Source organism: Echinococcus granulosus (genome assembly GCF_000524195.1).
Source record: "Echinococcus granulosus chromosome Unknown EG_S00003, whole genome shotgun sequence".
Classification (NCBI taxonomy): Eukaryota; Metazoa; Platyhelminthes; class Cestoda; order Cyclophyllidea; family Taeniidae; genus Echinococcus; species Echinococcus granulosus.
This window is the reverse complement of record NW_020170383.1, coordinates 2,578,609-2,592,562: the sequence shown is the minus strand read 5'-3', so window position 1 is coordinate 2,592,562 and position 13,954 is coordinate 2,578,609. Positions and strand designations below refer to the sequence as shown.

The window sequence follows — 13,954 nt, the reverse complement described above, 5'->3', positions numbered from 1 at the left end:
CTTGGAGCATCTCCTATGTTCCGTCAAAACCCAAGATAAATGAACATTTTATGGCCGCTAAAGATTGTTAATTTAATTCGTTTTATACTATTGAACGAAATTGTTGCATTAATCACAAGCAATACAATTTTCTGATTGTGACTAATTTTGATTATTCTATCTGACATTAACTATTTGAGTAACGTTGGTTTGTTCTGGCATATTCTTTTTGTTTATTAAAAGAGATACATTTGAACCTTAGCTCTTGAAATGTCAGTTGTTCGTTAATATCCTATGAACAGTGCGATTTCGCACTTACCTTTTACATTTAACCACCTAGGCCAGCAAAAGAAATAGTAGAATAGCTTGCTTTTAGTGGAAAAGCTTTAAATAATGGAAGGATGATACTTATTCCTGTTTCAGACTCATACAGAAAAACACTTGAAAAATTAAACAGTGCCACTGTGGAGAGCGAAAAAATAGGAAAATTTGGAAATAACTAAATCACTCAGCCTTACTCAAAGTGGTTGATTCATTTCTCTTGCAAGACTGACTACTGGCATTTTTTCATTCGCCTTTTGAGTGGGTGTAAGAAGGCGCGAAATGTCAACCACTCCATAGTTCCAGTTAAGCAACGTGAATTCTGGACTGGTTAGGAAAAGAAGGTGCCTTTATATAAGGTACAAACATAATTTTTCTCTAGGAACGTTCCTGTCTCCCTTCCAGTCAGTTTCATTCTCGACTCGCCTTTGTTGCCGAAAATGATTCTAGGGATGAACTGCTAGTTTCTTTTTCAGAAGAGGAAAATGGCTATAAATGTTTATCTTTAAATTTAATTTGGCGTATTCAAAACCATTTGAACTTTATTGAGGGAAAATATTGCTTATTTATTTAAATTCCACCTGTTTAATTGCAACTCCTAAAGCTTTTTCCTTGAATGTTGCGATTTTGTAATGTAAACCATCCACTTTGACTAATTGGTTACGCATCAGTTTGTTTCGTCCCCATCATCATGTTTTCGCTGTTCAAATTTTAACGATACATTGTTTGAAAATAAGAGTGGGTACCAGCTTAATTTTTTCGGAGCTTTGTTACGTGGATGTAACTTTTCTCGCCTAAGTGCTATCTCATAAAGGAGAATTGGGTAGGTGCGTAGCACATGAATTTAGTTTACTGCATGCCTACAACCAGATACTCGGGCTGGGGTTGATTTTTCTCAAATAGATCTCTTGACTGACGTATAACCAATCTCAATGGAGGGTTGTCTTTCTTCATGAATTATGCTAGTACCTAACGTTAAGTCACAGGCTTGCACAATAGCCCCGCTGTGAATCAATCGCATCTCAGTCTTTTCAGAATTGCACAAATGAGGCCTTTTTAAGTCTGCACGTTGTTTGAGTACTATGATGGCAGTCCTTCATTTTGATTGCTATCGCATGGTATTTTCTCCACATGTTTGGCAAATGGATGATCACGCTGAATTTTGCCTTAAAACAACGGGAAATAACGAATTCGTCTCTTATGCAAAATATGTGCGACGCAAGGATAAAGTACACTAATTAAAAGGAAACCTTTCCAAAATCGGCAGTTGTATTCTTGGGGACTCTAAAATTATGCTTCTTATGAATTTTTACATGAATTGACTATGGCATTTAGATCACATTCACGTGTTACTTCTAATGGTATCTTTATTTTACGTCTACTATGTTAATTTAGAAGGGATTATGCTCTCATACTTGGAATTTGTCCAAAATCACCTTACTGTTAGGTTTTGTCATTGTAAGTTTGCAAAATTTTAGTTGTCTAAGGCACCGCTCATACAAAGGACACTATCATTTCGTATGATTTTTAAACTATCTCTCTTCACGTATTTGGACCGGCTTTTTGATAACCTTTACCGAAATGTCTATTGATACCGTGTTCAAGAGATTAAAGGAAATAAAATTAGGTGTTAGGTAAATCTGCTTAAGTTTATAGGGATAAAAGAATATTTCTTGCAAAGTAGTGGTTGCACACCAGATTATTAGGCAACTTGTGCAATTGCACAAAGGAGGCCATCAGCTACACCTGTTCAGGAATAACGATGTTGAAAACCGCCCACTCAAAAATTAGCAATTTAGAGAAAGCTTTTGATAAGTACACGTCTAACCATAAAACAGTTTTACTGCATGTCTTCGTTTGTACTTATTAAATTATTAACATTTCATCCCTAAGCTCAAAACAGAAATAGCGTGAATCGATCATAACCGTAGAAAAGAGAATAACATTTTATTGCATACAATGGATTTACCGTTCATTTTCGCTTGAAATGTATGAATTTTAAGGGCTGGTTGCTATCAAAAGATACTGATGCAAAAGACGAAACGACATATCCAAAAGCCCTAAACTATAGCAAATTTTGGACTGGGCTTTATGTTACGTGTTAGTGAAGCACATCCAAAAGGTTCGCTAGGGTGGATTTATGCAGAAACTCAGCAAAATTCATTACACTAGCAAATTTTGAATAATGGCTCAACTTTCTAACTTCTTCGAAAACCGTAATCTAATTTGAACAACTAATGCAAGGGGAATGGAAAATACTCCAAAGTATCCTTGCGAAACGGTTGGTAGACAAAGCTTCCTTGATAATTTTAAAAGAATCAATCAGTGGGGTGTTATTTTTAAGGACTTTAAATGTGACACAATTCCTAAATCTATGCCGGGATTTATAAGAGAGTATTGTTGCTTATTTGAGCGTAGTTAGAAAAGGTTCAGTTCATTCAAAATCATTATCCGTAAGCAGACAATTCATTCATTTCAGAATTCCAATTTTTGTGCAAAATTTGCTAATTTTGTATTGGAGGAATATGCAGCAGTATTTTGATTCTGCTAAATATTAGCTGTTTGGCATAAAGTATTTGACATTAGTTTATGATAATAAGTGGTTTGCTAATCCAAAACTTCTGCCAAAAAGAATTCAAACCATAGGTAGGTTGAACAACTAAAATCGAAATAAACTATTGGGGAAAAATGTTAATATTGCTTCATCTTTTGGATTTAAAGGCGCGTCCACATTCTTGGAAGAAGTTTTGTTTAATATGGAATTATTGAGGAAAATTATTCACCCACTATTCAGTCATCACACATTATTTTTTGAATGATTTAGAGTTAAGCAACCGTAACCATTTCTAAGACTTACACTTGTGAAATGATTTTTTGTGTTTAGAGCATCCAGACATCCGCTTACGAAAGTTGACATCAACAATCCAAGGGGCCTTTCTAAATCATCCATTGGGTGTGCCCTTCCTGTTGGCGGGCACGACCCTGTTATCACCATGGGTGGTGCGCCAATTCCCCCTCACCCTCTTGGCGATCTGTGGGGCCGCTCCCGATACTCTGCGTCGCCTCTTTGCCCAGCCCGGCGCCTTTCTATCGGAGCACTTCGCCGACCTCTCCGAGGTTTTCCACGTCGCACCCACCTGGACGATTTTTGCTGCCATCGGCGGTCGCGGTGTACATTGGCGACTCGTTCGGCCCCCTTGAAGGAGCTACTGAGGGTTCCTCATCCCTCTAAACACTAATTTGTAAAAAAATAGCCCTCCGCCCACTTCCCTTTTCATATTAATCCCGATCCCGCTTATAGATAGCCGAGACCTTCGTTTCGACTTCGATTTCGACCAAGGTGGAACAACGGCCTTGTAACCCCAAACTTTCGACTCAATTTATCTAATACATATGCAGCATTTAAATTGAAGCTATATTCCAAAGAGCAAGACATTAAATTAAAGTTTTCAGGTGGTAGATTACATGATAACAGTACGTCAACGCTTCTCACCTTTTACTAAAACTCTTCTAAATTCTTTCCATTTTCAAACCTTTGGACCTACTTATAAAATCTGATTTTTGATACTGACGATCACATAATTTTTTGCGAGGAAGCAATAGACTTAAACTGTCGATGCAATCCTCCTACACCTTAGATGCGACGGGTACGTTTTAGATAAAAATGACATAGTATCCTTTATTCCCTAAATCAAGTTAGTTATGCCGTAAATGTAGAAGTGTAATGCCATAAGCCCTCGCTAAAATTAAACTTATGGGTAATGCTAGATTTGCTAGTCGTGTTAATTTCCTTTAAGCATTTAAATGATTATATTAAGTTTGCAACAGTGATAAACAACAACCAGAATAGACCTACAGCTTTTCTATCGGAATGTCATATTCAGTTAATCAAACAACGGCTTACCATATAGCAAGTTTGTCTGTCATACCATTTGTAAGGAATAGTGAAAATCTACGGTGGGACCGTTAACAAGAATAGCTAAATTGGATAAGCCGTCCCGCCAGAGTTATACACATGTTATTAGTAACTCCAGCAATGTGGGCGGGTGTTATCCCAGTAACCAACATCACGTTCTCGTAAAAGCAATTACGTCAAGTCAACAAACGTTCCCCTCCGATCAGATGGAAGGGAATTTCCAATGCCTCATGCAGATTAAAAGTTTCTGTGCAAAGTTTGTAACTATTTGTTCGAAAAAGAGTTCAAATCCCTCAGTTCGATACCTTGTTTAGCTTGTTGACTAAAAACTGAAACCACTGTGAAAGCCTAGGTTATTATGTAGTAGTTAAAAGTCCATTTACTAATGCTGATCATTGCATACGAACGTTTTTAAGAAATGCAAGCTTGTAAGCTGGTCAGAATCATCAATTTATTCTTACTAGTTGTCCAAAATGCTTAACATGCAAAACAGGAAAATTGCTCTTAATTCCATAAAGTACTTCGAAACATCCAATTAATTTGACGTCATCTTATACAAGCGTCCGAACAAAAATGCATTTGTCTCCTTTATCGACAGTCTCAATGTTTTTTTTTTTTGCTAATTTTGAGAAATTTGTGCATAAACTATCAAGGATTGTAGTGGTTAGATATTTTGTGTGGATATATTTTAAAGTATGCGCCCAACGCGGGCTCCCGAGTTGTAGCTTTGCTCTGCAATATCGCTTTCACGCTAATTTAGTCGGAACTTAATTCTTCGACAAGTTATTACCATGCACTTTCTATAGTATTGTGGTTTCTTATGACGTCGGGAGGAAGTGGCGGCTCGAGCCCGCAGAATAGTACGTTCAGCTTAAATTGATATCTTGAAGGTATTCAAGAATTCGTAATGGAACCTTTGACAAGAAATAACAGCATTTTTCAAAACTAAAGTCTGAATTTAAAAAGAAATTAAGCTGCATTGCAGACTAATGTGTAAAATTAGGTACTGTAAGTAGTTCAAACGCCAATAAATAAGTTCGATCAATGTCCGTTTTCCTCGAGCAAAAAGCAAAAAAACTAAAGATAATAAAGGTTTTACCTCTAGTCCTGTAAAACAAGTAAGATATGCACCAGTATGCATTAGTTAAGATGTTTCATCAGAAAATAACTCAAAAGCTTCTGCCCTATGAATTACTCCTGTATGGCGCTAAGAATACTAAAAATCTTTAATATTTCAGTTTTATTGTACCCTTATAAAAATGCAAGGTTTTTGGCTTTAGACATCTGTTTGTTTAAATTTGTTTTGTAAGTTTTATTTTTTCGAACGTCTGTACTTCTTATTCTTTGGTTATTTCCCCGTAGGTTGATTAGCGCCGTCAATCGGAGTTCGACCCCCTTTCCTGTTTGAGTCACGGATATGCCTTTGAGTTTTGGTAGGTTTTAAATAGCGTCGACTCCCACTTTTAGACAAATTATATCCCGCCGTCCCATACGTTGAACGAGGCAAGCATGTGATAATTGGAGCTCATCCGAAAGGGGGATTTATCGTTTATCCAAATAAGAAAAATGTCATTATTCGCGATCTTTCCGTATGTTCTTTTTTTCGGCTATTTTTAGCCTAAAATGGATAATGACATGTACACAGGTCATAGTTTTGACGTCCAGTGTGCCAAATACTCTCCTAGCGGGTTCTATGTAGCATCAGGAGGCAAGTTCCTTTTAAAAAAAATAGGTGATTGCATTTTAGATAAATCAGGAAAGCTTCACATTTGGGATACAACGCAGAAGGAGCATATACTTAAGAATGAATTCTCTGTTCTGGCCTGCATCAACGATGTCTGCTGGTCGAGTGATAATCAGCGAATAGCAGTGGGTGGCGCGGGTGGAGAGAAGTAAACTTTGTGTTTTTTTTGCAGTATTTTCTAGGTTCGGTAAGGTAATCAACGCCGAAATAGGTACCGAGGTTGGCGAAGTTGTCGGAATGTCAAAAGTCATCAACTCTCTTGACTTCAAACCTACCCGGCCCTTCCGTTTGGTCACTGGCAGTGAAGATTTCACTGCTTGTTACTTTGAGGGCCCTCCTTTCAAGTTCGTGAGAAGCTTGAAGGTAATACTTCTCCACGACAGCGCTTTAATAAAGACAGACATCGTTCCTTATTGTTCGCGTGCAATCCTTGGTTGCAAAGTACTGAAAACTGCTTTTTTTATTGAGAAAGTTTGCCCACTAGCATCGTAGTGTACCTTGATTCCGTCATTGTCTGCCCTGTCATTGTTTGTTGAAACATTACAGGCTCCGTAATTTTTCTTCACAGTGTCAATAAATGTGGGTGTTAATCACTGCTTTCTGAAGAATACACCTTATTGTGTAATTGTGTTTCCTACAGGACCACACCAACTTTGTCCAATGCTGCAAATTCTCGCCTAAGGGTGACATCTTCGTGACAGGAGGTTCAGACGGAAAGGTACTTTTATCCCTTTTTCCTCCCTTTGCTAAAACTCCGTAGATGTTCGTCTACGATGCCGCTTCTGGTGACTGGATTTGTGAGTTGGGGTCACCCGCTCACAAAGGAGGTATCTATGGGCTGGATTTCTCTCCCTCTGGTGCACGACTCATTTCCGTGTCTGCTGACAAGAAAATCAAACTCTGGAGTGCAGAGAAACCCTATGATCTTCTCTATGAATACGCTTTTGAGGATAAATTAGACAATATGCAGGTGAGGAGCATTTGCAATTCTGCTACACCTCTCTGAGGTCCCATTTGCAATGTGCTACTGTTTTCTTTTAGTTGGGCTGTGTTTGGACTGTAGGAAAGATTGTCTCCCTCAGTTTGGGCGGAGCTATGACCTACTTCGACGTCGCTGATGACTGTTCCAGATTGGAGGCTCCAGCGGGCACAATGTTTGGTCACTCTCGTCCTATCCAGCGCGCTTGCTACTCCACCACGAGTGAGCAACTCATCACTGCGTCGTACGATGGTCTCATGGTTCGCTGGAACCTGGTGACAGGTTTGGCCGAGCCCTTTGAAGGCAAGGAAGCCCACAAATCGGCCATCCACGGTGTGGTTACTTGCGGTGATCGCGTCCTTTCTGCTGGTGTCGATGACCGTGTTGTTTTCAGTTCGCTCTCCAACCGCGCCTACGAGTAGGTTTTTTTGTTAAATTTAGCCTCGAAAATGGCTTTTTTATATGTTTGTGTGTGGTTTTGACTCCTGACCTCGAAATGGCTCTGAATTCGTCCACGCATGGTGTCTTTTGGCGTTCATGAGCTCCTGTGAAATTCTCCGCTTTTTTATTGGCTGACAATTGACCAATCAGTGCGATGTCCCAAATATGGTCGTGGTCGACCCTGCAGTGTTTGTGTATCGTAACCTTATTTAATAGCATAATTTACGACCTACAGATGCGAAAAAATGAGTAAATTTGATCTTATCACTTGATTCCAACATCATCAAAATCTGTGACTTATCAAATTGGACCTTGATGTGCGAGCACGGGTGCTCGTTCCTTCAGCAGATCATTGCCCTCCTTTTGGGAGTTAAATGTTTGCAATTTCCCATCGACTTCTGTTTTCCAAGCATTTATAATTTTTTTGTCATTTACTTCAGTGCGTAGACTCTTCCTAATTGCATATTTAAATGTGACATTTCGCAATTCATCTTTGCGAGATCACATTGAAAGAAAGGCTAACCGTCTTACCAGTGTTTTCATTACGTTTAGTTTATTTCTTTTTTAGTTTATTTATTTTCCAGTTTATTTAGTATTTGCACATTTTTCGGTAGCTTTTTCATTCCCCATATTTCACCACAATAAATCGGAGAGTTTTAACGTTTTCATCTTTTTGTTTTCCTATGTGTATAATGAGGAAGTTCCTTTGCGTTTTTCGCATTAAATTACATCATCCTCATCACTTCAATGCTTCTCCTACTTAGACAATCCGTAAAGGTGTCCTCCCAACCACGTGGCCTTTGTCTGGCAGCCAACAATGAACTGGTGGTCGTCATCTGCATGAAACACCTCTACACTTTCTCATTGGCTGTCGAGGCATCTACGTCGACCTTGGCAACCCTCGAACTCAGCCCCGATGCCACCACTGGATGCATAACTGCGGACGGGAATCTCGTCGCTGTTGGCAAGGCGGTAGGTAGCCTTACATACATGCGTCAACGTGAACTCTCATCGGCCCTTACTGTAAATGTACAAACCAACGGTCAAATTTGTGGATCGCTCATTCTCCGCGCATTTCGTTTCAGTCTCAGAAGGAAGAGGAAGAGTTTCGCCTTATATGGGTACAGACGCAGCCAGTGGTGGGATGTGGTTTTGTATTCAAATTGCGACGCGGTGACATTTTTTTGCAAAAAGTTTGTTGACATCATTTCAAGCAGGTTGATCGCCTTTTACTAAATACGCCCGCTTACCAAATTTTTTATGAGTTGAAGCTGTTTGATTCGTACTATGCGGCCTATGCATTGATGGCATCCGGTACTCTTTGTGGATGAAATGCCTCTCCCAATAATGCGGGAACGTGGTAGAAAGAGTTCACTTGGCAAGCTAGTGAAATCGTTCGCATTGGTCTGTCCAATTAGGTGACTAGTGAATGCACCTTCCTGAATTATGAAATACTCTGTTTCTACTCAAGAACTACTTGATTTAATTTTTGCGTTATGATTATGAGAAAATTCTGCTGCCGCTCATCATTCTATTCTGCAACTGTGGGGGTCAATACAACTGATATGCTGAAAATCATTTTAAGTTCACAAACCAAGGAAATTTGTTTTTATTTAGCGTGAATATATCTAGCTCAGACGAAATATTGATGTCAAATGTTGATTTCCTTGTTAAGTGTATCCTCCTTTGCATTGGTGAAAAATAATCTACCCTGGTATCTGTGTCCTTTTTTACCCGTTCGCGTCACTCGCGCCCCTCTACCAAAAGTACATATGGATTATGTACACCTGCCAGATAGTTCCTAGGCTATGAAATGGACAGAATGAGATTTTCTCATAGCGAGTTCCAGTTGACAAAACGTCCATAGGATTACACCAATTGTTAGTATTAACGTGTCAGTTCTTGTTGGCAGTGTTATACGGCTTTTTCTCTGAAGTCTGTGAAAATTGTATTATACTGATCAAATGTTTTGTCACTTCCTGCTTAGCGCAATAACTGTTTATAACATCTTTCTTTCAGTTTTAAAACCATGGAAAATATTTTGGTTCCGCTTTTTTTTTTGGGGGGGGGGTTCGTTTATGCTTTTGAAAATATGTTTATAATTTGAAAATCGATTATTGACCATTGCCATGGTAGCTAATGCGCTTGGATTTGCTGTTGGAATAATTAACCTGACCTCAACGGCAAAGTGCTAGTCGGTTCCAGAAAATAAACCAATCTAGATCATCTCTCATCCATTCCCACGGTCTTGCAATTTTGAGATAAAGTAATAGTAAAACCGACTACAACCGTTTACTCCTGGCTTTTAATACACCGTGCAAATGCAGTAGAATTATGTGGCCATACTGGTATTACCCCTTAAATTTGTGATAGTTCTCTTGCTTTCATGCTTTAAATTTGCAGACAATCACTCGATGCCCTTTTTCTGGTGTTTTATGGTTCTCAACTCGGGTATTGGTCCTCTATTCATTGTTTTTTTTGCAGCATTTACACACTGTGCTAAAACAGTCATAGTAAGGAAAGTTAAAATGCTAGCGCTAATAGGGTAGGATGTCTTTAGCACCCACTCCATTTTTGTCGACTCTTTCATAGAGTTAAACTTGTTCCTTAAACAAGCTTGTGTTTTATGTCTTGGATTTATGGTTTTTGACATGTGGTAAATAATCTATTTGTGAAACTAAACAAATGATGCGCATAGCCTCGGAACCAGAAGAAATCCATCTCAAGTAAGGAAAAGTAAAGGGACGCATGCCAAAAACCTTTTTTGTAAACAGAGACGGCCACTGGCGCACTGAGTGCTGTTGGCCGTCCAGGTGGGTGTGGACGCCAGCATTTTCCTTGTGTGCATGCGGTGTCGATGAGGCACTCTCAGTGCCTTTGGAGCAGAATAAAATAATTCGTCACTTTTCAAGTCTTTATGATATTCGAGACCTTAATGATATTTTATGGAATACAGATTATTTTCTTTTATCGATATTAATGTGTGCTGACAGGATTTTCCTCAGTCTGGTATTTGGTAATAATAGCTCTAAAATTCCGAAAATTTTATGAAAAAGTTAGTCCTTACAAGAGACAAAACTATTACACTCAAAGCAAGCCACTTTTAGCGAAAATGATTGGCTGATGCTATTTGGCATATTTCCTGGTAGTATGGGGTACCTCACTTTGTCTTACTGACATTTATTCGATAAAATCGAGCTTTCGAGGAGTTTTTTTAGACGATGAGACAAATGACGGTCAACCACAACTTCCCAGTGGTGGCTCAAGGGGTCCCTCTTGAATATGCTTTATTGCATCACTTCGTTCAGAACTAGGCTTTTGGGTCATTGAAGAGAGGATGAGCATTCGTAATTGATCTAAAGCTCGGTAACATAAAATTGTATCCACCCTTTGATGTGCTTCGTTTTCAAATGAAGATTTATGCGGCCTTCAAAGGGGCGGTGCCAGAGATGCTCTTTATTCTACTGTTATGTGATTGCGCGAAAAGCTAGCTTCGTCTCAACGCTTTTTAGGACAGAGGAACTACTTTTTCATGATTTCTCGCACTTCAATGATTAATGGATTTCCATTTTTGTTTTATTGCGTTTTATTGATTCGAATCTCAATAATTACCACCTTATCTACTCTTAATAATGCAGTTACATATTACGTAAGATTGATATGAGCGAAATTTGCTTCGCTATTTTTTACGTTTCGGCGAGAATCAGACCTGTGTGAAGCTGTTTTAGAAAAATAAAGTGGATGAGGCTTCTACATATATCTGTGATTTGTCAAAGATCCACCATGCATATGCTCCATGCTACTAGTTTTTCTCAGTTTGTATAAGTAGACGAACACATTTTTTAAAAATTTAAATTCTAAACATTTCTGAATGACGAGTTGAAATTTCATACACTCTCCCAAGATGGCGTAGTGCGATTTAATTCACCTTTCTGTGTTTCACCTCGCTTACTAGGACGGCTGCGTAGAACTCTTCGTAGTTTCGGAGGCCGGGAGGACCCTGAAAGCGTCGACGGGAGGAGAGAAGGTGACCGGTGAATGCACCACTATGGCCTTTTCCCCAGATGGCGTCCACCTCGCTGTGGGTGACGCCGATCGGTACTTGCGTTTATTTAAGGTGAGCTTTTTGCCGTCTCACTCAAGCACATCAAGTGCTCCCGTTTTATCCCGTTTTTCTTCCATGTCATCTGTTCTTAGCCGAAACAATAGGCCCTTTGATATCACAGGTAATGACATATTAGTTTGATTCTAGAAAAATTCTGGATTATTTTCCTTTCACACCTCTCGTAACTTATCGACTGGAGAATAGATAGAATACGTTCATCTTTCCTTGTAACAGGAATGGAATATCGTTTACGGATTCGTTTATGTGGCTCCAAAATCATAAGTACTAGGACATTTGTCTACTTCAGAGCTTCTAATTTCCCTCGTAACAGGCTTGTTTAGGTAAAAATACCTATGCTTTTGTAAATAACTTCATCTTTTGCAAAAGCAACTCTACATTCTCCAAATCTCTCGCTTTCTTAGAAAGGCTATTTTTAAGAATTTTCTTCCATAAGCTACCCCATGGATCCCTTTAATCTTGATGTAGTATCTGGCATCATCTTTTACGTCTGTGATACTTTATGGTTATGTCGTCTGTTTAAGATAAACAGTTCCTTTTTATAATTTTTGTAATGAGAATCTTTCATTTCCTCAAACAAATTTGCTAACGCTGTAGACTTTTCAGCAAATCGTAGCCTGGACTTGTTTCTATAAATAGGTGGTGATTTCGCAGCGCCATCCATGTGTTCTCGATTGTCAACTTCAACTCTAGCTTCGTGGCTCCTGTGAACTTCATCCGTACATCAGCATAGGCATGTTATATGAATTGCGCCAAGAACTTGATATGTAATTTTCCGTAAATTCAATATTTTTATCTTAGCTTAAGTTAGAGGACTTTAATTCATTTACCAATTACCATCCACTTTTTACTGCCGTTTTCGTGAATCGCTGGACTTCGGCCTTATGATTTTTATTCTGGCAAACGAAAGGTCCCATTTTTTTACTCCTCACATCTACCTTGGGTTAAAGGGAATTTTGAGGCGCATCGAGTGTTTTTAAAAGTGGCTTATGTTGAAAAAATCTGTATTTCAATGGCATTTTCAACCACCTCAATTAATACCACCTTTAAGGTGTTTAAATAATGGTTTGATAAACCGCAATCCCTCATTATCCTAAATTGAAATAATTCTCAGATCTGTCATCTTTTTCTCCTTCGAACGACTTCGATAGATGCCCACAATGCGCATATTTAAGGCGATTAGAATAGGAGATCGGTTAGTCTCTATTTGTCACTAGATTTGCCGCTCCTTTTCCTCAAAATACCGACTATATTAATGCTGGTTGAGTAATTGGGTGAGACTTATATGCATCGCCTTGAATGAAACTACGTTTTCATGAGAGTGTAAATTTTCTTGTGATGTTCAAGTTACCCCTTAATGCGTAACCTCCGAAGCCATCAGACTAAGATATTAAAGAAGAGCGCGATGCTAGTGGTGTGAGCAACATTATAAGAGCCACGCGAATCAGATATGGAGGCAGTAGCGCAGTAAATGGAGTTGACGTAAGATGTTGTGTGCCTTCATCCCAAATTGAACAATTAGTTTTCTTCCTTACTTTGGCCTCCTGATCCGTAAACCTTAGCGTCTTCAGAGACAATCTGAGTGTACTGTAACTATCAAATTCACTTGATAGAGGTTAATCATTTCAATCCAAGCAGTTCCGCTCGTGAGTCTTGATAGGAATCCTATGCCTGTGAAACGCATCCAAAAATCATTTATGAATCATATATGAGATATGGGTGAAGTTCTGCAGCAACCACGATGCGGTAAGGGTGAAATCACCAGTATTGTTTAGTTATGTTAAACGACGCCTACCATCATTGACATCACCGTCCTTTTCTCCTCAGATCGAGGCCATGGCGAAAGGCAGTCCAAAGCTGACACAGCTCCGGGACTGGCGCGAGCACGCGGCGCGCGTCACTTGTGTGGCATGGGCGCCGGACGGACGGCACTTTGCCACCGGCGGACTCGACTGCACCATCATGGTCTTCAGTCCCACTGCCTCCTCCAAGGTCTGCGAAGTCCGCAGTAGGTTTTTGTTTAGATTCAGTCGCATTTTAGTTCTGCTTTTGGCTGATTTCTTAGTCGACAAGTTATCAGCGAATTGAATGGTTTGGGTCGGTTGGATAGCGATCTGTGCTGTGACTGCAGCCGACTGAAATAGCCCTTAAAACACTTTTTATTATAAACAGATGCGCCTACATAATTTTGCTCTGCCTTCCATGTTCATCATATGTTTCACTCTTCTGTGCTCTCATTGTGTAGATGCTCACCCAGGCAGTTTGATTACTGCGTTGGTATGGAAATCGAACAACGATCTCATCAGCACGGGACATGATGCCTGCGTGAGGACGTGGAAATTTAACTGAATTTGAATTTTTCCTCTTCTAAAGGATTCTTTGAAGTTGGGTTTGTAATACCTTCCGGGATAGGTGATTTCCCTCATCAGCTAATTCTTGTTCGAACATGGC

General features: G+C 39.3%; 1 protein-coding gene across 1 annotated transcript; it reads left to right on the top strand. All coding sequences in view use genetic code 11, as the record gives it.

Moving 5' to 3' along the window:
- Window positions 1-5,633: 5,633 nt before the first annotated feature.
- EGR_00962 (Actin-interacting protein) lies at window positions 5,634-13,852 on the top strand (the record flags this gene model as incomplete). The annotated part of the gene is made up of 11 exons (XM_024490211.1): window positions 5,634-5,649; window positions 5,684-5,805; window positions 5,834-6,108; window positions 6,143-6,323; window positions 6,601-6,678; window positions 6,721-6,930; window positions 7,002-7,357; window positions 8,145-8,352; window positions 11,336-11,497; window positions 13,331-13,511; window positions 13,749-13,852. 11 exons carry the CDS (start codon window positions 5,634-5,636, stop codon window positions 13,850-13,852), a joined length of 1,893 nt encoding a protein of 630 aa, XP_024355614.1.
- Window positions 13,853-13,954: the final 102 nt, after the last annotated feature.